Here is a 26,543-nt window from a genome sequence, read left to right as displayed (position 1 = left end):
CGACGGTTTTTTCCAGCCCGCTGCACAAATGAAGACTACAGCATTGTAGTAAAGAAAGAGTTTAATAGACACAAGGCTGGCCACACCATGTGGGAGATGGAGTTAGTACTCAAATCATCTTGTGGGTTAGGGATTTTTCTTTTTTTTCTTTCCCTTTTTTTTTTTTTTGAGACAGAGTCTTGCTCTGTCACCCGGGAGGCTGGTGTGCAGTGGCATGATCTCTGCTCACTGCAGCCTCCGCCTCCCAGGTTCAATCCTATGATTTCATCTCTAGGGGGGTGTAAGCTGTTCTCCTGTGGGCTGAATTGCTTCTGGATGGGGCCACAGGAATGAGATTGGAAGGTCCAGGTGAAGCCGTAGGTGTCAGCCATGCAAAAAAAAACCTGAAAAGATATCTCAAAAAGCCAGTCTACAATAGTTATATTATTTGCAGGAATGGCTGACAATCTATGTCTACACCTTAGCAGAATCGGGCTCCTCTCTTCCCCCAGTTCATGGCCTTTCATTAGCTTTACAAAATAAGTTGAGTTTTGGGCAAGGTCTATTATCATTTAAACTATAGCCTAAATGTCTTCCAAAGTTAGCTCAACCCAATAGCACAGTGATAATTTAAGGAAAGGGAAGATGGAGGGTGGGTTAGCTCAGATCCTTTTTACTGTCATAATTTTCTCATTGATATATTTGCAAAGGCGATTTCAAAGTGAACAGAGATTTTCAAGAAAAATAGTGTATCATCATAGTTAAAAGCATGGAGCTAGACTGCTGTATTCAAATCCCAGATCTGCCATAAGTGATTTAATTTCCTTAGCTCCTACACCTAAAAAAACAGATATAGGCCAGGTGCGGTGGCTCACGCCTGTAATCCCAGCACTTTGGGAGGCCAAGGTGGGTGGATCACGAGGTCAGGAGATCAAGACCATCCTGGCTAACACGGTGAAACCCCATCTCTACTAAAAATACAAAAAATTAGCCGGGCGTGGTGGCAGGCGCCTGTAGTCCCAGCTACTCAGGAGGCTGAGGCAGGAGAATGGCGTGAACCCAGGAGGCAGAGCTTGCGGTGAGCCGAGATTGCGCCACTGCACTCTAGCTTGGGTGATGAGCGAGACTCTGTCTCCAAAAAAAAAAAAAAAAAAAAAAATACCAGTTATAAGTAAAAGTACCTCATAGGGTTATTGTGAGGATTAAAAGTAAGGCATTTAGAAGAATGTCTGAAAATGTTCTTTAAACACCAGTGATAATGGTTTGGATCTGTGTCCCCACCCAAATCTCATGTCAAATTTTAATCCCCAGTGTTGGAGGTGGGGCCTGGTGGGAGGTGATTGGATCATGGGGGTGGATTTTCCCCTTGGAGCAGTTCTCGTGATAGTGAGTTCTCATGAGATCTGGTCGTTTAAAAGTGTGTGGCACCTCCCCTTTCTCCAGCCAAGTGAAATGCTGCTCCCCCTTTTCCTTCAGCCATCATTGGAAGCTTCCTGAGGCCTCCCCAGAAGCAGACTCCGCCATGCTTCCTATACAGCCTGCAGAACCATGAGCCAATTAAACATTGTTTCTTTATAAATTACCCAGTGTCAGGTATTTCTTTATAGCAGTGCGAGAATGGACTAATAAAATCAGTTACTATTGGCCAGGCGTGGTGGCTCACACTTGTAATCCCAGCACTTTGGGAGGCCGAGGCGGGCGGATCACGAGGTCAGGAGATCGAGACCACGGTGAAACCCCGTCTCTACTAAAAAAAAAAAAAAAAAAATACAAAAAATTAGCCAGGCGTGGTGGCAGGTGCCTGTAGTCCCAGCTACTCAGGAGGCTGAGGCAGGAGAATGGCGTGAACCCGGGAGGCGGAGCTTGCAGTGAGCCGAGATTGCGCCACTGCACTCCAGCCTGGGCGACAGAGCGAGACTTCGTCTCAAAAAAATAATAATAATAAAATAAAATAAAATCAGTTATTATTGTTTAATATTATTTGTATAAGATAATTTTGGGAAAATAGATTAAGGAGAATTGTTAGGTCAGCCGCAACAGATTAAGGTCCATGTGAATAGAAATGTAATACAGACTGAGGTAAGGCAATTCTTTCAAAAAGTGATGGAATTGTGAATGAAAGAGAAATAGTATGGTAGCTTAAGGGAGAACAACATTGAAATTTTTTTTAAAAAGCTTTTGGAATGCTGGATGTGGTGGCTTACGCCTGTAATCTCATCTACTCTGGAGTCTGAGGCAGGAAGATCACTTAAGCTCAAGGGTTTGAGACCAGCCTGGACAGTTTGTGGAGAGACGTCATTTCAGAAAAAAAAAAAAAAGTTTTTGTTTTAATGACTTCTAAATACCTCATAATACTTAAAGAAAATCACTTCAGTAATTTAGTCCTTCATAAACCCAGTAAATAGTAAGTCACTTGTTTTCAATGTTTAATGGATTTTTCCAGTGGGTAATATTTTGTATTCACCATAAAATGTGTTTTTGGCAGTAAATGTTAATGCAGTTTTGGTTGTTTATGATTTTTATTAGTGATTTGTTTTTTGCAAACTTAAAACCAAAAATGGCTAACAGCTGGAAGATGGAAAATACAAACATAAACCTCAGTGAATTAATTGCAGGGATTTCAAGAATCATTTCCAGTATTTTAAAATTTTGGTTTTGTCTTTTCTTTTTATAAAAAGATTAACTTAGCTAATTTAAGCTCCACTGTTCAGATCATAGATAAATCTGTTTTTTATTCTAACCTTGGTATTTACCTTATGATTTTAATGATTAATTTCAAGATGTTGTTTTTTTCCAATGTCAATAAACATTTTTTGCTTTTACATATGTTCTTATAAGTGCCATGATATCACAATTTTTTGTTACATTCTAGAAAAATTTATTTTGTTTATTAAAATAATTGAAACTTTAGAATATTTTAATTTTTGAGTGATTATTATAGTATTGTTTTATCTTTAAGGACTTCATGATCTTTTATTTTTCTTTGTAAATGTTTATGGTTTACAAAGCATTGCATATATATTTTTATCATTTATTCTTCATAGCAACCTTGTTCAGTGTTGTCACCCCTACCCTTTATAGGTGAGGAAGCAGGCTCAAAGAGGTGGTAACTTACCCAAGACTATAAATGGAACTGGATTTCCAAGTCAAAGTTCTGCAACCCTGGGCACTATTGGTTCTAGCACTACTGGTGGTTAACCTTTATTATTAAAATCATACTATCATCCTCCCTCTACTCATACCATGGTCTTCCCTCTTTTTTTGCTCAAAAGAGTAGCAGTTTTGTTCTAGGTTTCCAGATATGTCATTTTAGAAATTGACTAACTTTCCTGTGAAGCCGTTGTTTGCAACCTGCTGAGATTTTGCCCTACCTTCCACCACTCCCCGCAGGGACATTTGTCAGTTTCTGGAGAAATTGTTGATTGTCAAAACCGTAGAGGTAGAGGGGAGGCTGGGCGCAGTGGCTCACGCCTGTAATCCTAACACTTTAGGAGGCTAAGGCTTGGAGGATTACTTGAAGCCAGGAGTTCAATATCAGCCTGGGCAACAAAGTGAGACCCTGTCTCCACAAAAAATTAGCTGAGCACAGTGGTATGCAGCTGTAGTCCCAGCTACTTGGAAGCCTGAAGCAGGAGGATTGCTTGAGCCTAGGAGTTTGTGGCTACAGTAAGCTATGATCACACTGCTGCACTGCAGCCTGGGTAATAGAGCAAGACTCTGTCTCTTAACAAAATAAAAAACAAAAACCTGTGGGGGGCAGGGGATGCAGGTGTTACTGCCATCTAGTGTGTAGAGACCAGGGCACAACTAAAAGATGTACAGGGCAGCCCCTGCCACAAAGAATGACCTGGCCCAAAATGTCAAGGGAGCCAAAGTTGAGTAACTCCACTGTGAAGAATAAGACTTTATTTACCCATTCTTAACCTCGAAATCCAAACCCTCCATCTCTTGTGTATCTGTAATGTGGTTCTTTCCCCCTCGCCGCCAAGTTATTTAAAATCTTGTTTTTGAGGTAGTTTAATATAAAGGTGATTATCTTTCATAGCATAGGAATTACATGGTGTATTGTTATTATTATATGTATTAATAACATGTATTATTGTTATTAAGAATTTACATCAGGCCAGGTTCAGTGGCTCACGCCTGTAATCCCAGCACTTTGGGAGGCAGAGGCAGGCGGATCACGAGGTCAGGAGTTCGAGACTAGCCTGGCCAACATGGTGAAACCCCGTCTCTACTAAAGATACAAAAAATTAGCTGGGCATGGTGGCATGTGCCTGTAATCCCAGCTACTTGGGAGGCTGGAGCAGGAGAATCGCTTGAACCCGGGAGGCGGAGGTTGCAGTGAGCCGAGATCAGGCCACTGCACTCCATCCAGCCTGGGCTACAGGGCGAGATTCCATCTCAAAACAAAACAAAAAGTAATAATAATTGACATTAATATTGCTCTAAACATGTTATATATAGATTAGAGTTTTCTGAAGAATAGTTTATGTTGCTGGGTGGGCGAAGAAAAATAAGATCAAAGCACAAATATTTTATTTCAAACCAATATTTTTAATGAAAATTTCCCTGTTTTCTGATTTTACTTATGTTGAATGCCAATAAGAAATACATAAAGAACTCTGAGCATTTATATAGAACTTTCAGTTTCTGTCTGTCTAATTTGATGCTCTGCTTATTCAATCATACTAGATGTGTTTCTCAGAGTTATCCAGTCCATACGTATTTGAAGAGACAATTTGGTGTAGAATTGTTAGTGTCCAGGCTCTTCCAAGCAAGGTCTTCCAAAGGGATATCTCAAAATTATTCCTTAGAGTTGAAGTGGCAATGTTACGTAGCCTAACTATTTTCATGCCATTAAAAGCTTATAATATCTGATCATTAAAATGCAAGTTACAGATTTTATGTAAACACTACACATTTTTACAGAGATTTTTAAATCAGGTAATAATTAAAAAAAAAAAAAAGCATATGCTATAGCCCCAAACCAGCTCTTATGCGTAGCATCTATCAAGTGGGTAATGAACATTTACTGAAGGCTTTATTTTAAGAAATTAGTTTTAAACATAAAGACGGGCTCTAAGACATGATAAGGTAATTTCAATAAGATTATATCAAATCATACTTCAAGATGATTAAAAATATTACAGTACTGCCCAAGTTACTAAAGAATAAGAATAGTATAATGTACTCTTCACATTACCATCTTTGTTAATTCTGTTTTTCTAACAGCAAATGAAAGAGCACAAATTTTGCTAAGTCAAGCATTCCATTTACAGTACAGTTCTTTTTAAAATATGCTTGATAACAAAGTGTTAAATACTGAATATCTTACTTTTTTGTTATGAAGAAAGGAATGGTCAAGCATGAGATTTATGTAAGATCATTTGTACGCAAAAAGAAACTGCAATAGATGCCTGTTTCTCTCAACCCTTATGTATCAATAGTTTGGCAAAATTCTTTTGAAATTTCTTGTCATAAAATAAGTCAGTGGACTTACCACTTGAGAATAGATATTTGCTTGTATGTATAATACTACCATTATCAATAGAGTTCAAGTATTCCAAATGTAGGGATTTTTGAATCTTATATTAAATGGACATTACCAATTACTAATTATTACATTCCAAAGTTCCCAAGCTGAACACTCATTCTGCTCAAAACACAACGAAATGTTGCAGGTTGCATTTCCCAGTATTTCACCGGGTTGTTGAATAAACTTATTGCACTGTATAAAGATTTCTTCATCTTTGGCACTGTTGGACAGAAGTCATTTACTCCCACTCTTGCAATTGAATTAGAATGAAGGAAGATTATCTGTTGTAGTAGGAAAAAAGAAAGGATTAAAAATACCCAGTAAATGTAAACGGAAGATACTCTGTAGTCACCGTTTGTTTGTGGGTTTATTCATCTGTTTATTTTACATTGGCTTGAATGTATTTTCAGATAAAGTAGATGTACTCACTTATGCATGTTAAATACCTATTATAAAAACTCAAGCTCATGTGTTGTACACAAAAGTGTTGGGGAAGGACTCCTGCCAAGGCCCAGAGCATACTGCCTGGTCACATGGGTCGCTGTCTCTCTCTCTCTCCAGGTGTATAGATAGATACATACATATGTACATACATACATATATACATACATACATGCGTAATGTTTACTTTTATATACATACGTACATTTTTTTAAGTATACATACTTATGTGTATATATATGGTTACTTCAGTGCCATATTTACAATAATGCATTTAAAACATTAGAAATGATCAGAAGAATGAAATTTAATGCTCTAAGAATTAGGCTCACAATTTGATTGTGAAGAATTATTAGCTGGCATTTTCCGTGACCAAAGGAGAATTTTTATAAGTTGTTTTATAGAAAGATCTATCAACATCTTAAATGCATAATTGTAATATAGCATCAATAGTTGAAATCACTTGATCTTATGTACACCAGTGGACAAGTCACAATTTTACAGGCTGTGTACATGTCTTTTTAAATTAAATTCTTACTCAAAAAGTATGGTAAATGGAGAAACTCTCCTTCATTCCCTTTAAACAGCCCTTCTAATTTCTTCTTTGGCCTTTTTGGTAACAGTGAGATTTCTGGGAAACAAAAGCAATCTACTTAACTGACAGCATTTTGGTGTGCTGAAGAGCAGAAGTCTTTTGCTAGCCAAAGTGGGATATCCTCCCTGGCTGTTGTTACCTCTAGATTCTGCCTTTATGCCTTAGTAAGACTGATATGAGACCAATCATGAAAATTCTAGGCATTGCTAAGACATTTAAGTTTGGTGTTCAGTCTCCCAGCTGCTCAATATAAGTGCAAGGTATAATTTACCATAGTACTGATCCCACTGGGAATGAAAACCTGCAACCTGCTGGACATCAGTGTGTTTACTTTGTGGACATTCATTGAAATATATGCTTATGACTTGTGTTCTTCTGTTTGTGTTATAATTCTATTCATTTAATTAATGCTAGCAAGAGTATAGGTAGATTTAAGAGAGACCAGAAGCTGGAAGCAGACTTGTGGAGCAAATTAAGCAGAAATGACATCAGGGATGGGGCAGCTTGAGAGAGGACAGACTCAAGTTGTAGTCACTGGCTAAACAGACATCCAAATGCAGCATTTGGAAAAGTCAAAGCAAAAGTTGTCATCTTGAGATTAGCACCTGCCTATATTACATTCATTTTGATGGTTTGTATCTCAAAGGAGTACGGTGAACGAAACTTGTTTAAAGATACATCGGAAAGAAATAGAGAAGAGGCAAAGTGGCTTGATGCCCAGTTTTGTTCTCAAGCTCCTTGGAAGATGAAAACTTTTGTTCTTGGGAAGATCTAAATCTTTATTAGATTCTCCAAGGAATCTGTGACCCCTTCCAGCCAGTTAAGAGTTGTCAAATAGAAGGAAAAGATTTCTAATAATAAATAACAACAAACGACAAAATGAGAACTCATGATGCTTCAGATGGTGACTTTAAATTTGTTATATACTGTATTCTGGTTGGAATGTTTAAAAAAAACATGTACATGTCTATCCTAGCACCACACTGAAAGCGAAAATACCAGGAGCCTCATCCTCTTGCTCTTCTTTGAGAAATGTTTCCAGATCAAAAGGACACGTGACCCTGCTCCATGTCCTCCTGACTAGTCCTGCCTCTGCATAGCCATCCCTGCCCTAAAATCTGAAATTAACTGTGCCAGCAGCTTTGCCACAATGTCCTCAGCAGTTTCAACAGAAGAAACCAAAAGATGGAAATGGATCCTGAGCTTTCTTGTGAGGTTGATGTAGGAACCATTCTCCTAAAGCTCTCCTACTTCTTAAAACACCTCATGCAACCTGGAGAGTCATTATGTTTGAATCACCCTTGTTGCTTACTTGGTCTTTGCTTGAGGTATGCTAAAGTGTGTTATAAAAACTGAAGAAAAGTACCAATATCTACTGAACACAAGTAGAATGTTTTACCTGGAGGTATTTCAACTCTGGTAATCCTGAAGGGATTTTTTTTAGTTTATTGTTTTCCAAATGTATTTCTCTCACACGTGGTATGTTAGCAAGACTCCCATTTTCGATATCTGTGATTTTGTTGTTTCCCAGGCCCAGCCTAAAAATGATATAAAATGCATCAAGTCTTACACAGATGGTTAGGTGTGATAGAGTTAGCTGAAAACACCACAAACTAGTTAGACTATAAGCCTGTCCTATTTATATATATGTTCAAAGATATTTCATGACTTTATTTAATAACCTATTTCAGTATTTAACAACTATCTCCCAGTTTTGTCAGAAAATTCTTTAACCTAAATTTAACAAAAGGGAAATTTGAAAAGTTATTTTCTTCTTTTCACTTGATTTGCCCCTATCAGCAGAGGTGGTAATAATGGTGGTTCTTTGTTTTTTTTTGTTTTGTTTTGTTTTGTTTTGTTTTTTTTGAGATGGAGTCTCGCTCTGTTGCCCAGGCTGGAGTGCAGTGGCACAGTCTCGGCTCACTGCAACCTCAGCCTCCCAAGTAGCTGGGATTACAGGTGCCCTCCACCATGCCTGGCTAATTTTTGTATTTTTTAGTAGAGATGGGGTTTTACCATGTTGGCCAGGCTGGTCTTGAACTCCTGACCTCGGGATCTGCCCGCCTTGGCCTCCCAAAGTGCTGGGATTACAGGAGTGAGCCACCACACCTGGCCAATGGTGGTTCTTTCTAGTTTTCCCTTCACACTTTCCAGTTGCAACAGCAACTAGCTAAGGACAGACAGTGATCTCTACCAGGGTCCCCGTGCACATTCTCCAGGAGGTATCATTCTAAGTTAAAATTTTGGGAAGGTTTACCTTTGTAGTTCTTTGTATCGTTTAAAATCCTCAAGTTCCACTGTTGAAATTTTATTATAATCTAAGTGAAGCTCCAATAAAGTTGGTGGTAAGCCTAATAAGAAGAGAAAGATATATGTTAAGTATAACTAAGCCCCATTGACTATTTGTTTACTTTTCAAGTTTCAGATTATGGATTTAGGCAACTTTTTAGGCAGTTACTCTTTTTTTTTTTTTTTTTTGAGACAGAGTTTCACTCTTGTTGCCCAGACTGGGGTGCAGTGCCGTGATATCAGCTTACTGCAACCTCCATCTCCTGGGTTCAAGCAGTTCTTCTGCCTCAGCCTCCTGAGTAGCTGAGATTACAGGTACGCACCACCATACCTGGCTAATTTTTTGTACTTTTTAGTAGAGATGGGGTTTCACCATGTTGGCCAGGCTGGTTTCAAACTCCTGACCTCAGGTGATCCACCCACCTCGGCCTCCCAAAGTGCTGGGATTACAGGCGTGAGCCACCACACCCAGCCTGGTACCTACTTTTTATTAACTTCTTATTATGGTAAAATTGTAACCATTCATAAAAATAGTAACTAGTATTATGAACCACCATGCTCAGCTTCAACAGTTATCTCCATTTTTCCTATCTTATCTACTCTATTAATTATTTATTGATTTGTTTATCTGTTTTTATTTTGCCACGTTTCTTTTGCTGGAGTATTTAAAGTCAAATCTTACACATAATGTCATTTCATCTGTAAATTCTTCAACTAGATGTCTCTAACTGATAAGGTCATCTTGTTTTTTGTTTTTTAACATAACCACCCTGTTAATATCACATCTAACAAGATTCATAAATTCTTTACTGTCATCTAATATAGTAAAGTTTCTCCAATTGTCTCAAATACATCATTTTACAGTTGATTTGTTCAAGTTAGGATTAAAGGAAGTTTATAGAATGCATTTGGTTCTTATCGCTCTTGAAATCTCTTAATGTACAACATACTCCCTCCTTTTTTCTCCCTCTTCTATTGATTTATTTCCATATTAATTTGTTTGAGACACTCCTTTTGTGGATTTGGCTGACAGCTTCCATGTGATATCATTTATCAGGATCGTTTAACTTCTTCCTATGCCCTGGTAGTCAGATGCAGAGATGCATTCAGATAAAAGTAAATCAGCCTTTCACCTGAGGGTCTTAGGATTCATGCACGATTGTTGCCTAGATCCATTCTGTCATTAGGAATTGGAAAATCGTGACTTCTGATGTCATTCTTGATGGATTTATTAGCTGGAATTCTTCTCTAAAGAATTTTCTTTCATTAATATTTAGTTACTTTGTAAGATTGTTTTTATAGAAAAGGCAGCAAAACTTGATTCTTTCATGCAATGCCCAGAGGTGACCAGTTAAGGTTTTTTTGTGGTTTTTTTTTAAACACCATTATAAACACGGATTTTTACTCTATTTGATATGTTCAGGTCATTGCAGTATTTATTCTTTCTTTTCCTTTTTTTTTTGTGGCAGGGTCTCACTCTGTCACCCAGGCTGGAGTGTAGTAGCACAGTCTTGGCTCACTGTAGCCTCCGCCTCCCAGGTTCAACTGATTCTCTTGCCTCAGCCTCCCAAGTAGCTGGGACTACAAGCCTGCACCACCATGCCCAGCTAAGTTTTGCATTTTTGGTAGAGATGAAGTTTCACCATGTTAGCCAGACTGGTCTTGAACTCCTGACCTCAAGCAATCCACCTACCTTGGCCTCCCAAAATGCTGGGATTACAGGCATGAGCCACTGCGCCTGGCTCTATTCTTTCAATTATCAGTAGTTTTTATGTAAACTAAGTGTATCTGTAGTACCCCCACACATGGCAGGTGCCCAGTGAATAATCTTTCCTTCCCTTCTCAACGGGGCATATCCTGACCCCCACTCTCCCCAAATGAACTGAAGCTGGAATGAAAGGGACTGACCAGAAGATTAGCCCTATATACAAAGTATTTGTCAACCCAAGTATCTGGTTAGCTAGCTGGAAAATGCTTTCCTTTTTTCAACTCTTGATGAAATATTTCCTTTCTGTATTAGCAATAAAGACTGATGAAGATAATTGAAACATCCTTATGAATAGCAATAATAGTTTTCATGACTGAGTTTATTTTGATAACAGAATCTATTTTGAATTTTAAAATAAACTAGGGAGCAAAAAAATAATTCTTGTAAACTGAGAAGGTTCTAATTTCTTGAATTTTGATTAATTGAGCTTAATTGTATTTATGGAATGATTATATGGACCCTCCAGTATGTAAGTTAAAGGTTCTGTCCTCAAAGACATTATTTGCTAATTTAGAGCAGATCCATCATACATACAAAAATCACTAGAAAAATAGCTGGTGCAATGTGCCAGCCTATTCTGGAATAGGTTGTACAAAATTGGAAGAGAAAAATCTCTGGGAGAGGACTTGTAGAAGTTGAGGGAACTGTTGTGTCCCTTAGGAAATGAGGAAGGTGGGTAACCAGAGAGAAGAGTGAAGTGTAGCCTCTAGGATAAACGAGCAGAGGTGTGAATTTGGCAGAAGCTCAGTAACTGCTGACAAATTAGCACACTTTTGTACCAGAATTTCTGTTTCCACCCTGTCTTCAAACCGATCTCCCCTCTTCCCCACATAATACTATGCTGTAGAACTTCCTGAACGAATAGGAAAGAAGACATTTTCTTCCTGTCCGCATGATAACTTGTTGGGTCTGGTTCGGACCCTCAGGATATCTGCATCCTTTCATCTTGCCACAGGGGGTAATACTGACTGGATTATGCCACGCAGGCAGTCAGCTTTCACAGGTTAGTGAATTCTGAATGTGTCAAAGGGATTTGAAGGAATAGTTATTTAAGTTGAGAGATTTGATTCCAATTTAAATTTCTAAAGATTCCTTTTGGCTTTGAAAGAATCTTGAAAACTTCATGAGAAGTTAAACCTTTGCTTTTAAGATACACTTTGAAATTTAAACAGAATTTTGCCGTGTAGGAAAGACTTTTGGTGTGAACATAAAGAATGGCCATGCCAGGAGATGTGGCCTGGAACAGCAGCTCCCTCCTCCAGCCCTGTAGGCTGCCCTCCTCTCCTCTCTCTACCTTCCTCTTTTCCTTGTCTTCACTCTCCTTTACTGGATGTTAGCTTCCAGCATATGAAAGGGATTTTATATGTTTAACTTATTGGGTAGCATTTGCATTTTTTGTTGTTTTTCTAAAATGGGAAGGTAAATGTAACATTTTTGGTTTCTTGTAGAAAAACATCCACCTCCTTTAAAGCTAGACTGAGGTGTTTTTTTGGATTTATATAGTTCTGAATTAAACTGTTGTTTTCCTGGATAGAAAAATTATCTTTCCTCTTTTACTTTAGATGATCTTTGGGTGACTTAAGTGAAAGGTCACCTCTTGATTAATAATAACAGCTTTACTGTGTCTTTTAAATTATCCGTATATGTTTGTTTTATTGATCTTCTGGATCAGGTGAGTAGATTAGAGGGGGTCATGATGAAGTTGCTGCTTTAACTCATGGATACTGAAAGATGGAGCTGTTGGAAAGTAAAAATATGTCGTTAATCATAGGGGTTATTTTTGGCCCAGTTAGTCATCAAAGCAAAGAGAGCATGTGCCCTTGTTGGGAATAAGGAAAGCAAGACTTTGAGCAAGAGTTCCAAGAAAGGCAATCCTATGCAGCTAATCATCAGACAGGGAGCTTGGAAGTAATGGGTTAGAACACTGGTCATCTGGCAGACTTAAGGAGCATTCTACTTGAGGTGCTAGCCTTGGGTCACACAAAGCCATGATAAAGAGCACAGTGCTCATCTTGGTAATGATTATGTCACAGGTGGTCACTTCTTACGTGCTGGATGTTGTTCCCAAACCCTTCTGTGTATTGGCCCATTAATCTTCACAGTACACCTGGGAAGAAGCTGGGTACAAAATGCCTTGCCTTGAATGGCATGTCCATTCCTGCCAGAGCCAGGGGCTGCCCAGTCTGGGCTCATAGGCTCCACCTCAAACTGTGGCTAAATGCCTGGGGACAGGGTCTCTTGCCCCATCTATCTTTCTCTGCTTTCTTCTGTATAGAATTCTCCACCTCTAACAGGTACTGCACAGAATGACAGGTATAAATGAGTAAATGTCAGGAAAGAGAAGGAAAATTAAAAGTTCATTGCTTCTTAATGTTTATTCTTAGTGGAGTAAAAAAATTGTGGCTTAATTCTGTCAGGAAAAAAAGCACTACATATGGCATTTTATCTGTGTGTAGACTACATTGACCAGATTTACTGGTGCAAGGATTTCTAGTTGCAGTGTATACTGCACAGTTTACAATATTAGACTGAATCGTTATTGAAAGGTGACAACTTTAAAATACCATATCTTAGATAAAGTAAATACAAACCTTTAGGAACTGAGGTCAGTTTTGCTTCTGCAATTCTGATATGGAACACCGTCACCCCTTCAAATGCCCCTGGCTCTATCCCATTATTATCAAGAGGGTTTGCACTCATTTCTGTCAGGGGAGAATGACATGACTTAGCACACATAGGTTGTATATAAAGGAAACTCACAGTGCAGAGAGACACATCCCAAGAATGAATATCCCAAGAAGCGTGAGCTTCGTCCTTTAGGCTCATTTTCACTCGGTATATCTGCTTCTGTCTATCTACTGTCCTTTCTGTCAGCATCAGAAAAATACTGCTTTGTATTATGTAAACTGGAATATATGAGAAGTTCACTATTATTCACTTTGAATTACCATATCAGTGACATTTTCACTCTCCTCCAACCATGAGCACAATTAAGGTTTTGTTATTGTAATAGTGCATCAAAAAAGATCATCCTTCATATAATCCAAAATGTTTACGTTTTTCTGTGTACATTTTTGTGTCTTAAACTTTTTTTAAATTGTAAGTCAATTAGAAATTGTTGTTTTGTTAGCAGAAATATAACTGAAGAAATGCCAGTAAGTGAGGCCAGGCACTTGGTTGAATTAAATGAATAAATGAATTAGTATCTTGGTTATGAATTTTGAATGGATATTATAGGGAGATGGCATGGTTATATGATGGGTGTCAGAAATAAAATCAGGTAGAGTTTTAAATATAAGACAAAAAATTCCTCACATCGATAATCTTAAAGCAGATAAACAAATGTTAGGTGCACATTCCAAATAATATCCGAACTAATTTTATGTATTATATTTGAGTAGCTTATGCAATACATTAAAAATACTACCTTTAAATTAAATAATAAGTTATATTTTATTAGGGTCTGGTCAGAAACAGAAACCATGCTAAGTGTTTCAAAGGAGGTTCTTTTTTTTTATTTTTTGAGATGGAGTTTCACTCTGTCACCCAGGCTGGAGTGCAGTGGCGCAATCTCGGCTCACTGCAACCTCCGTCTCCTGGGTTCAAGCAATTCTCCTGCCTAAGCCTCCCGAGTAGCTGAAATTACAGGCGCCTGTCACCACACCCGGCTAATTTTTGTATTTTTAGTAGAGATGGGGTTTTACCATGTTGGCCAGACTAGTCTCAAACTCCTGACCTCAGGAGATCCGCCCACCTTGGCCTCCCAAAGTGCTGGGATTACAAGCGTGAGCCACCAGGCCTGGCCTCAAAGGAGGTTCTTGAGGGAGAGAGAGACAGTATTACAAAGATCATATTTTCTTTAAGTGCTAAAAATTTTGTTGGACATTTTAATTGGTTTATAAATGGCTTATCTAGGCAAAGATTATTCAAAAATTAATTTTGGAAATTATTCTTAATAGTGACGATAAAGTGTTCTACATCTGCTTGTTTGTTATAATTTCAAGATGTCCCATTCATTTGAAAAACTTACCCAAAACGTGTAAAGCATTCATTCCTTTGAATGTGTCCTTTTGTATTTTCTTAACTTTATTTTCATGAATTCTGAGTTCTGCTAATGATTTGGGAAGATTAAGTGGTATTTCAGTTAGTTGATTGTGGGACAGATACAGCCTTCGCAACTTCTTTGTGGTTAGAAAGGCTTTTGGGTGAATCTTTGTTAGCTTGTTGTTGTTCAGGATCAGACCCTTGATCAAGCATAGAAAGTTACACAATATTAGGAAGTGGATTTGATTTACCAGTATTCTACAGTGATTAGCCAATCATGGAAATCAGTACAATTTATATCATTGGTGTACTAGATCACCCATGTAAAAACTTTCCCAGCCCAATCTAAGCTTTAAAAAAAATTTTACTACTGAGTTAGAAAGGTGCAGAGCTATAATAATTAATGTTGTGCCATTGGTTTAGATAGAAGTGCATCTTTTTAATCTTTGAATAGATAATACATTCATATGGTTAAGCCTTCAACCTCTACTCAGCCTCCTATTTCCCTTCAGGGAAGTGACCAACGATATTATCTTTATCTTATCTTAAAATCTATTTACTCTACAAAACTATGTTTAGTGCACACCAAATATACTTTTGCATGATTTTGTCTACTTTGAAAACCTCACTTCTTTCATATTTACTAATGTTTACCATTTCTCCCAGAACAGAGGCCTGTAAGGAAAAAACTCCTACAGTGTGCCCTCAGCGTTCTGGCATATTTTAGATATTGGGGATATAGTAATGGATCCTGAGAAATGACTCAATCTCTTATCAGTTTTTTGGATATTTCTCAGGGCAATAAGACAGCATCCTCCAGAGGGGGTCTAATAACTCCAGAGAGTAAAAAGAACTCGTACCAGTGTGAGTGTGCTCTATGCACAAGTCTTTTGCAACATGTCCAAGGGTACATGGCTGCTTGGGTGACCAGCCATCTCAGTCTACCCAGATCATGAGATTATGGGATGTGGGGATTTCAGAACCAAAACTGGGAACGTCCTAGGCAAACTGGGACATGTTGGTAACTCTGATAACGATTTTCATTGCAAAATGAACGTAGCTCAGTTCTTTACTTATTGCCAGATTGTTCAAAGAGAATTTTCTGTGTTTACCAAGAATGATGACAGGCCACTAAGCATCTTCAGGACCTTTTTGTCCCTCTTTACCAATCCAGGTCATCTGATTTTCTCAAGGAGCAGCTCTAGATTCATTCATTTTATGATTTTGTTCTCAAATTCATTTCACAAAAATCTCCCTTTGTTTAATATGCCTCACTGGTATTACTCATATTGTTGTTTTTCCATGGCAGAAATACACATTTTGGTTGCTGAGTAAACTCCTTTTATCTGCACGTTTCCTCATCTCACTCTTGGCCCTTTGTGCTTTCCTTTTCTCACCCTCTGGAAATTCCAGATATATCACTATTGCTAAACGTTTCACCAAGAAAGCCTAGGAGAAGAGGTGAAACTACATTTTGTTACCAACTGGTAAAATATCCTCGTTGCTGAGTGTGTGATGCCAACTAAAAGTATCTTCTCTTTTCGTTTGGTTACACTGAAAAATGAGGTGAGGGGAATTTAACAACTTGGTGGATCATCAAGATGGTTTGTGAATCCTCTCTTGATTCCATGAGGTAAATTTAGCAGGAATTATTACTCTCCTTTTAATGATGAAGAAATGCGTAAAGTGAAGAAAGGTGACTTGCCTATGCCACCCAACAAATGAGGGTTAGAGAGGCCCCACCACAAAGTGAACCTGTGCTTCAGTGAGATCCAAGCCTAGTGCATTGGGCTTTTATTAGTTTGTTTTTCCTAATTAAAACATGCAGTTGTTGGAACTGCATAAAAGGAAGGAAAAGTCATACAAAACTGTGTAAGAGGTTTTGTGCAGCACTAGTAAGAGCTGCGCCACACGGTGGACTGCCTGCCCTGCACGGTGAGCTGGCTGAGTGATCCAGTTAAACTGCACTCTCAGTGCCAGCTTGGTTATCACAGAGCTTCCAATTCATCATTAACAAACAGTGTAAGGACAGAAGATGAGAAGAGCATAGCCATTCAGTAGTAGGACAGTGATTCATGCCACATGTGTCTAATAACGGCTGGAAGTGAGCTGGGAGGGCTGTGAGTGTGTTCAGTGATTTTGCTCTGACTGTATCATCCTTCGTGTAAGAACCCAAGTGCCAAACAAGCAGCTAAAACAACACAGAGAATTTGTAGAATGTCTAAAAAATAGTTTGATTCTCTTAAAAGACAGGTACCATATAAGGTGATATTATAATTATATAAATGTTTTGTAATTATGTGGTATACCCACAATTCAAGTATAAAGCATGTACTTTAAAAAGTGATTTACATCAGTACTCCTGGTCAGTCTGCTAATAGTAGCTTGGCAGTAATACTACTTAGCAGCTGGGGGCTTTCCCACCATTGGTCTACACCTGACATGCATTTCTCAAAGAAAATCAAGTAGGTCTAAGAAAGCTCCTGATACCTTTTAGTTTGTCATTTCCCTGTGAATAACAAGAATACATATGGACTAAGTCCCTGGAATGCTCCTAAAATGTAATAAAATAATGATATGACAAATTTAAAACTTTCATAGCTCCAGTATTAAATATGCCATTAGTTATTATTCTTGTGATTATCTAAGCTGAAAAGGGGTTGAAGAAGTGGTAAACGTATCAACAGGCTATATTTCCAACTTCTGATGGTAGAATAATGGCCTTGCCATTCTCCAAAAGATTCTGTGGCCTAAAGTTAGTGCGGTGGACTGGGTGGATCCTCAGTGGAATCCATTGTGTCATTTCTGACGGTCTTAATGTTTTAGTGAGACCTAACTTATAAATATATGCTCTTCCAGTTGCTCTTTTATATTGATAATGGAGCCTTACCAGATCTGAGCTGCCTGCACACTTTGAAAGTGAAAAGAGCAGACAAGGTGCTGGCTACCTGACCGTGCAGTGTGAGAGCTGGATTTTGTAGGGAGGCTTGATGCGAGGATTGAGCATCCCTCAGTCTCCCTTAAGTATGATCAGCATGCATGTCCTTGATCCCACGGTGACAGGGAGGAAGGGATGGGCCAGCAGGGTCCACTGCACTGACCCAGGGTGACAGGGAGGCATGGTGACCCCACATCTCTCAGACACAGGAACAGGCCAGGCCTGCATGGTAGCAAGGGGCTAGTATGGTTATGGTATTTTCTACCCTGTTCTCTTAGTTTTATGTTACCTAGAGATGACAGACTTTAAATTTGTTTTCTCCAGCACAGCCTGAGAGTGTTGGGAAATGGCCTGGAGGGCCGGGCGCGGTGGCTCACGCTTGTAATCCCAGCACTTTGGGAGGCCGAGGCGGGCGGATCACGAGGTCAGGAGATCGAGACCACGGTGAAACCCCGTCTCTACTAAAAATACAAAAAATTAGCCGGGCGTGGTGGCGGGCGCCTGTAGTCCCAGCTACTCGGAGAGGCTGAGGCAAGAGAATGGCGTGAACCCAGGAGGCGGAGCTTGCAGTGAGCCGAGATCGCGCCACTGCACTCCAGCCTGGGTGACAGAGCAAGACTCCGTCTCAAAAAAAAAAAAAAAAAAAAAAAAAAAAAAAAAACGGGAAATGGCCTGGAATAGCCAGGCCTGGCTTACCACCTCAGATGATACAGAACCAGAGCTCTTCCTCTAACACCACGCCGGAGTCAGCGAGGCAGGAGCTGTGCTGAGGGGAGGCGGTGGCAGGGGGAAATGAGGCGCTCCTCCAAACCCAATTTCAGACTAAATCAGAAATTTTACTTACTAAAATCTAGAGACTTCAAAATGATATTTTTGGTTTGCTTTTGTTTTGAGACAGGGTCTTACTGTGTCACCCACCCTGGCTAAGACTACATGCACCACCACCATGCCAACTAATTTTATATTTTTTATAGAGGTGGAGTCTTGTTATGTTGCCCAGGCTGATCTCGAACTCTTGGGCTCAAGTGATCTGCCCGCCTCGGCCTCCCAAAGGATTATAAGCATGAGCCACCACACCCAGCCCAACATGTTAAACGTGGAAGTAGTAATCTTTTAAATCCTAGAATATTAAAATGATACTAATATAGTAAAGAAAAAATTCTTTTCCTCTTTAAAGATCCAATAAAGAAGCCATACATGTATATATTAATCAATCAGATATATTCTGTGTGCTGCTGTTAGAGATTTGTGGTGTCTTAACACGTTTGGGTAGAGATTTCTTACACTGTTTGCTAATGATTGCTATAAGTAATTGTTTTCTTGTTCATTTTAATGTATAGTGACTGTTACTACCTGAATAGATTGTAAGCTTATTTGAGGACCATTAAACTCAGCCTACTGCGTTTTACATGGCTATTATTTAATAAACATCCATTGAATTAGACTATTAATTGAATGAAATCTGTAATTTTTAATTGACTAGAACTCTGTTGAATGCAGGGATTTTTGTCATTCTTTGCATACAGAAAAGTAAGACTTGTTTATACTAAGTATAGTTAATCATTATAGTAAAGATAGAGTTTTCACTTAAATCTTTGAAAGTATGAGGATATATTCTTACATAAAGTGAAGTGAGTCCTTTAAAATCATTTTCTTTGATTTCCTTAATTTTATTGTTTTGAAGATCAAGCATTCGAGTATCAAATGGAATGTTGGTTGGGACTGAGGTCAAACCTTAGAAAGAAACAAACATATTATATAATAGAGAACCATGCTGAAGATGAAATTACTAATATGGTAGAAATATACATTTTTTAAAACCCATGATTATCATCAAGTTACAAATGACTTAACAGTCATAACAGATGACAAAAAAAACATTGCTTTGGGGGAAGACCTCAGGACCTTTTTGAGTAACTTATTAATTTTTACAAGGTGTCTAGATTGGTATAGCTGTCACTACTCATCCCCTCTAAGGTGGAATAAAAGGAGATAAATTGGAGCGGCCTTGGTGGCTGTGAGAAGGTGACCAACCACTGAGGTGCAGCTTCTGTTGATGTACCTTTGGCTGAGGAATATTAGCTTTCTTTGCAAATTTTCAGGCTGCTACAGTGCTAAATTGGAGCATGTGGGTCTTGATAATTTTTCTTTCTTTTTTTTTTTTTTTTTTTTTGAGACGGAGTCTCACTCTGTTGCCCAGGCTGGAGTGCAGTGCCATGATCTCGGCTCACTGCAACCTCGGCCTCCTGGGTTCAAGCAGTTCTCCTGCCTCAGCCTCCTGAGTAGCTGGGATTACAGGCGTGTGCCACCACGCCTGGCTAATTTTTGTATTTTTAGTAGAGACGGGGTTTCCCCATGTTGGTCAGGCTGGTCTCAGACTCCTGACCTCGTGATTCACCTGACTGGGCCTCCCAAAGTGCTGGGATTACAGTCATGAGCCACCGCACCCAGCCGGGTCTTGATCATTTTAAGAAGCCTTAGATAGTTGTGTTTAGAAAATAGAAAATTAGATTTTTTTCATGTATATTACCAAAAACTTTACCACCCATTTCCTTTAAGTAATTAACTTCTCTAATTAGTTGTAAATTCTTTGATTTCCACATACTGATTCATATATTATTATTTTTATTATTTTTATTTTTTTACCTTGAGACAGTCTTGCTCTGTCACCCTGGCTGGAGTGCAGTGGCGCCATCTTGGCTTACTGCAACCTCCACCTCCTGGGTTCTAGTGATTCTTCTGCCTTAGCCTCCCGAGTAGCTAGGATGTGTACCACCATGCCTGGCTAATTGTTGTATTTTTAGTAGACACAGCGTTTTGCCATGTTGGCCAGGCTAGTCTCGAACTCCTGGACTCAAGCAATCTGCCTGCCTTGGCCTAGATGTCAGTACACTTTTGATAGAACCGTCCTCACTCCTGAAGTGTAGTCATACATTTAATAGCCAAAAATTGAAGAATTGAAAATCTAGTATTTGAATATCAACATTCTATCCTACAGCTTCATGTACTTTTCCTTTCTATACTTCAAAATTGGCCAGGCATGGTGGCTTACGCCTATAATCCTAGCACTTTGGGAGGCCAAGGTAGATGGATCACTTAAGATCAGGAGTTGTTAGACCAGCCTGGTCAACATGGTGAAACCCTGTCTCTACTAAAAATACAAAAATTAGCTGGGCATTGTTAAACGTGCCTGTAGTCCCAGCTACTTGGGAGGCTGAGGCAGGAGAATCGCTTGAACCCAGGAGACAGAGGTTGCAGTGAGCCAAGATAGTGCCACTGCACTCCAGCCTGGGTGACAGAGTGAGACTCTGTCTCAAAAATAAAAATAAAAAATAGGCCAGGCGCGGTGGCTCACGCCTATAATCCCAGCACTTTCGGAGGCCGAGTCGGGTGGATCGTGAGGTCAGGAGATCAAGACCATCCTGGCCAACATGGTGAAACCTCGTCTCTACTAAAAATATAAAAATTAGCCAGGCATGGTTGTGTGCGCCTATAATCCCAGCTACTCAGGAGGCTGAAGCAGGAGAATCGCTTGAACCCAGGAGACCGAAGTTGCAGTGAGCCGAGATCGCGCCATTGTACTCCAGCCTGGGTGACAGAGCAAGACTCTGTCTCAACAAAATAATAATAATAAAATAAAATTGACACTTTATTAAGAAATTTAACCCTATATAGGAAGAAGAAGGGGGGTAACTTGATGAATTAGCAAGGTAGAGGGGTAATTTTGTTTGTTAGAATAGATTAATTTTGCCATTTTTATGAACACAGGATATTAGTTTTAGAAAATGAAGTGGAAGTCTTTTTTTTTTTTTTTTTTTTGAGACAGAGTCTTGCTCTGTCACCCAGGCTGGAGTGCAGTGGCGTGACCTTGGCTCACTGCAAGCTCTGCCTCCCGGGTTCACACCATTCTCCTGTCTCAGCCTCCCGAGTAGCTGGGACTACAGGCAGTCGCCACCATGCCCGGCTAATTTTTTTGTATTTTTGGTAGAGACGAGGTTTCACCGTGTTAGCCAGGATGGTCTCGATCTCCTGACCTTGTGATCCGCCCATCTCGGCCTCCCAAAGTGCTGGGATTACAGGCGTGAGCCACCGCGCCCGGCGAAGTGGAAGTCTTATAGGAAGCTGGAGGTTCTACAGAAGGGATCCTCCTGGTAGCACAGATTTTGACAAACCTACTCCTGCCCTGCCCCTGTTAAAACTGAAGTTCTGAAGAGTTTCATCTCCTGAGGGAGGAAGAGTGCTAAGTGCCCAGACCCTTTTTATGGTCATGTTTTGGGGGAGGTAGGGTGGGTACAGCAGCATGCTGATGGCATGTCTGACTGTCACAGATATCCTTAGGTGGATTTTGTTTACTAGAGTTTTTTCAAAGCTAAATGTTCGGGAGACTGTGTGATGGGAACACCAGCTTCCTGCCATGAGGTAGCTTGGGCTTCTCAGGTCTTTGGTGACAAGTGTGTTCTGGAGTAGTTTTATGCAATGTCTCATCCAGGGTCTTCATGTTGGAAGCATATGACTGCTCTGCCGTGGCATATATGGAGGCCAGCACGTGGGGGTGGTCTGCACTAAAGATAAATGTGTCCTTATTCACCATCTTACCCAGAACTAACCCAGTTTACATCTGGTGGAGTCATAGCAGATACACATATTTTTATCTGGAATTTTGACTTACAAAGTGCTTTAACATGCACCCACTCTGCAAACTGTTGGTAGGTAATGTTTTTTCTTGTCTGAGATGCAGTTTAGTACAATAGTACGTTCTCATATTCCCTAACTAACCTCTTCTCGCATCCAGCATCTGTCTCAGCTTCTGCATTTCTTGTTCCTGCTGCTGTTTCCACAGTCATTCTACATGAACAAGTTTCTCAAACAGTACTTGCATCTTAATCTCTTTCTCATGAGAATTCCATAGGTAAAGCTTAAGACCCATTTTTTTCCTAGCTTATTTCATTAGACTTTACTAGTAAGTCTAGCTTGTATTAGTCTCCCCTTTTTCTGAATGCTTTTTGTTTGCCTCTCATTTTGTCATATAATGACAAACTTCATTAAGGTCTCTAGAGTAGATTATTATAAGCTTTAACTCTTGCCGTGAATGCTATGGCAGTAGGAAGCAAGTCTAATGTTTTTCAAGACATCTGCTCATACAGACTCATGAAGTGACCCTGATGGGCCATCAGCCCCTGAGTGGGAGTTGTGTGCCAGACCTTGGCCTCCATAGTGGGCCCAGTCTCAGCTGTTCCTCTCTTGGAAATAGCTGAGGGCAACAACTCTTGATAAGCATTCCCATCACATCCCCTCCCTGAACGGGGCATGGGTGTGCTCCTGAGTGCTCCTTCATTAGAAGTATTAAAGAAATAAAATACTCAGCAAAAAATTATAAATTTTAAAAAGAATTTATCCACTTTTTTCTTAGGCAGTTTTAAACCCAAATTGCTAAAAAGCAAATAAAGCATTATCTTTAAAAGGTCTAGATTAGAGATTTCACAAGCTTTCTATAACTCATTTCATTGTTCTAGACACACAGCTTATTTTGTTATCATGGAGTTTTACTGAAAAGTACAGTCTCAACCTGCTAACACCCTGAGATAGACCTGCACGTGATGTCCATTCTCTCTGAAGGGAATTAAAATTAAATGCTTTGATTTAACTGGGGAAGAGAAGGAAATGTTCTATGTACAACATTCCCTTAGTTTTCCTCTGATTTTCTTAATTTTAAAAATAAGTTTGGATGTACTTTGGGGTTTGCTGTACTTTCCACCTAAAAACTTAAATGAAAAAAATCTTGTACACTCAATGAGATTATTTTTGAAATTTCGGTGAGACTTTTTCTATCCTTTAAATTGTCAAAATAGCATTACTGTTCTTCAAAACAAAATTGACTTATATTCTTACCTAAATCTGAGCAATGTACAACTCGTGAATAGCACTGACATCCAAATGGACACATTGGAAACAGATCAAATGGAAAAAAAGAGCTTCTTGGCTCTCTTGTTGGAAAAAGAGAGTTGTCCTCGTCATCATCATCATCATCATCGTCATCATCTGTGTCTTCCATATCCTTCAGCATCATATTCTTCAATGCGATGTGTGAAGGGCTAAAGAAGGGTTTGGCAGAGCACAAAGCCAGGAATAATAGGAGCACATACTCCTTCATGGTGTCTTAGTGTAGAAGACCAGTCTAGGACTAAACAGACATTGGATATTAAGTTTAAATGGATATAATTCCTGCATATATACATTTCTCAGTTCTGGCAAGAATGCAATGAAATGGCATTTTAATCCATTGCTTAGCTAATGTGAGAGTAAATTTATAAAGATTTTGGAAAGCAATTCAGCAGTGTGCATTGGGAACTCTAAAAATATCTCTGTTTTTCAGATAGTAATTCTACTTTTTAGAATCTAGTCTCAAGAAACATTTCTTTTTTTTTTTTTTTTTTTTTTTTTTGAGACGGAGTCTCGCTTTTTCACCCAGGCTGGAGTGCAGTGGCTCAATCTCGGCTCACTGCAAGCTCCGCCTCCTGGGTTCACGCCATTCTCCTGCCTCAGCCTCTCCGAGTAGCTGGGACTACAGGTGCCCGCCACCACGCCCGGCTAATTTTTTGTATTTTTAGTGGAGACCGGGTTTCACCGTTGTCTCAATCTCCTGACCTCGTGATCCACCCGCCTCGGCCTCCCAAAGTGCTGGGATTACAAGCGTGAGCCACCGCGCCCGCCTCAGGAAACATTTCTAATGCACAAAGATGCACAAAGATGTTCATCACAGAATTATAATAGCAGAAATATTTGAGACAATTATATAATGGTTAAAGGGGAATAGTAAAATAAAAGAGTATAATTATTCCATGAAATATTTTGGAACCCACAAAATGCTTGCAAAGACATTTTAAAATATGGGATATTATCTTTTGTGAAATAAAAAAAAGCAAATATAAAAAATCCATAAACTATATAATTACAAACACTCAGAAACAAACAAAAACAAACCTGGCAGGAATATACCTGATTGATGATAAACTCTGGGCACTAGAACCATAGATGACTTGTGTTTTCCTTTTTCCTTTAACTTTCATAATGAGCAATGAGTATTACCTTTATAATGAAAAAGCTAATAAACATTTTAAAAACAGAGACAGATTATCTTACCTAACTCTGTATTCCCAAAATCTTTCTATTGCCTGAATGTATTCAGTGTCCCTGAAGGAGGAATGTCTTCATTGTCTCCTTAGACAACATCTGGAATTTTTCCTTAACTGATTTCCCTCCACCTTTCCCAACCTCACTCTCATAGTTGGTCACTTTTTCCACAATTGGTATCTTTTTCCTTCTAATCTGTTCCATTGTCTAATATTTGATCCAAACTGTCTGATGTCCAGACTATTCTTTCTTACTCATCTTTCCACTGAGTTCTGTTTGTTTTGTTTTTGGGGGGCCATGTTGTTTTCAGTTGCATTTTTAAAATGCACACAAAACAGAACTATACAAATGAGAACCTTCAGAGCATAGATTTATTGCCATATTTACATATCCTAATTTTTAAATTATTACCTGTGAAATGTGTATATTCTTTGAAAATTTCAAAAATTAAAAACATTAGGAAATTATTAAAAATAGATGCATCCTAGAGATGCTCATTGGTGAAGCTGAGACCTGGCAGGAGGGCATCCACTCACCACCACAGCAGAGGGCTCCTCAGACCCTAATAGTCCACCGGGCTACAGTCACCTAAATAGTCCACCAGGCCTGCCATTGCCCGAGTTCCAGAGAGCAGCTGAGCTGCAAAAGACTTCTCTAGTCAGCCAGGATTGGCCCAGCCTCAGGAAGATCTACCCCTCCAAATCCCAACTGGTTATAATTTCCTAGAACCAAAAAATCAGCTTTAACATCTCTCCATGGGCCTGCTTTTTCCTGGATTTAAAAATCAAGAATGAATTCATTAGCTTAATAAATATCTTCATTTATATATGGTATGTCTTTTTAAATCACCAGACAAGGGCTAGAATGTCCTACTGTCATTAGTTATTAACCTGATAATTATTTAATTTCTCATATGCTCCAAAAATCTAAATGGTGGCAAGAAATTTGCCCACTGGGTAGCTGGATGGCACTGGTCAGGTATGTGTGATATTCCTGTGATAATCCACACTAACTTATGCTAGGAAGGAGGTTACAGGACAGATCTGAGAATGGCAAGAGTTTTTTATGTTTTAATAATCCTATCCTGATTCCCATTTCAAAACTAGCCCTAGCCTCCCATCTGTACACTACTTTGTGGAGGTGTTAATTTAGATGTTATTCTAGACTCATCCTTCATAGGAAATGAGGCATAAAGAGCTTAAGTGACTTGCCCAAAGTCACCTACCAAATATAAATGGAGCCAGAGCTAGAGCTCATGTGTCCCAACTCCCTGTTCTGTGCTGCCTTCTGCTCCAGCTCATGTGGGGGGACTCAGTTGTTTTATCCAGAAATCTCGTGGCTTCATGGGCATACTCTGTCATTTCTTCTAATCTAACCAGTATACAAATTCCTGTTCTGTACACATCTGTACATAAAGAAGCACATGTGTAGCTTGGATTGGAAGGTAGAGAATAGAATGATGGTGTGATCAGATTTGTGCAATACTGGGTGAGAGATTGTGCTGGCAACACAGGATTCAGTGGCTTCTGTTGGACAGCCCCAGGTGGAAATCACCAACTGTGGCTGACTACTGTTCTGTAGCAGGCATGGGGTGTCCCTGCTGGCAGGCAGGTTGATGTTTCATATTCCAGTCATCCTGGGAATCCTGTATGGGGTCCTGGTAAAGGTTACTAGGGGTTTCCTTTTCAATATCACTTTGTCCCTGGCACATTGTCTCTGTGCCTTGGCTGGCTGTCTTAACTTTGACTCATTATGTGTTTTGACTTAGGGCTGTTGTGTGGCTCCTGACTCCTTAAGGTTTAGTGCCCAGCTTTGCCTC

The 26,543-nt window shown here is 39.3% G+C and overlaps 2 protein-coding genes across 5 annotated transcripts in view; one reads left to right on the top strand and one right to left on the bottom strand.

The window, feature by feature from the left end:
* CENPP (centromere protein P) overlaps positions 1 to 26,543 on the top strand; it is a 289,893-nt gene that overhangs the window by 134,571 nt on the left and 128,779 nt on the right. The window lies entirely within an intron of this gene.
* ASPN (asporin) overlaps positions 3,074 to 26,543 on the bottom strand; it is a 28,668-nt gene continuing 5,198 nt past the window's right edge. The window contains exons 2-8 of one of the 2 annotated variants that reach the window (XM_055271950.2): positions 23,483 to 23,774; positions 19,215 to 19,327; positions 14,642 to 14,855; positions 13,203 to 13,313; positions 8,812 to 8,905; positions 7,954 to 8,092; positions 3,074 to 5,799 (exon numbers count right to left, since the gene is read on the bottom strand). In XM_055271950.2, the coding sequence (XP_055127925.1) occupies positions 5,602 to 5,799; positions 7,954 to 8,092; positions 8,812 to 8,905; positions 13,203 to 13,313; positions 14,642 to 14,855; positions 19,215 to 19,327; positions 23,483 to 23,744 (1,131 nt within the window). In that variant the 5' untranslated portion in view covers positions 23,745 to 23,774 and the 3' untranslated portion in view covers positions 3,074 to 5,601. The remainder of the gene's footprint in view (positions 5,800 to 7,953; positions 8,093 to 8,811; positions 8,906 to 13,202; positions 13,314 to 14,641; positions 14,856 to 19,214; positions 19,328 to 23,482; positions 23,775 to 26,543) is intronic. The other variant, XM_055271951.2, reaches the window with a different exon arrangement.

Source organism: Symphalangus syndactylus, chromosome 3 (genome assembly GCF_028878055.3).
Source record: "Symphalangus syndactylus isolate Jambi chromosome 3, NHGRI_mSymSyn1-v2.1_pri, whole genome shotgun sequence".
Classification (NCBI taxonomy): domain Eukaryota; kingdom Metazoa; phylum Chordata; class Mammalia; order Primates; family Hylobatidae; genus Symphalangus; species Symphalangus syndactylus.
The sequence above is the reverse complement of the archived record's forward strand: the minus strand, read 5'-3'. Positions and strand labels throughout refer to the sequence as shown.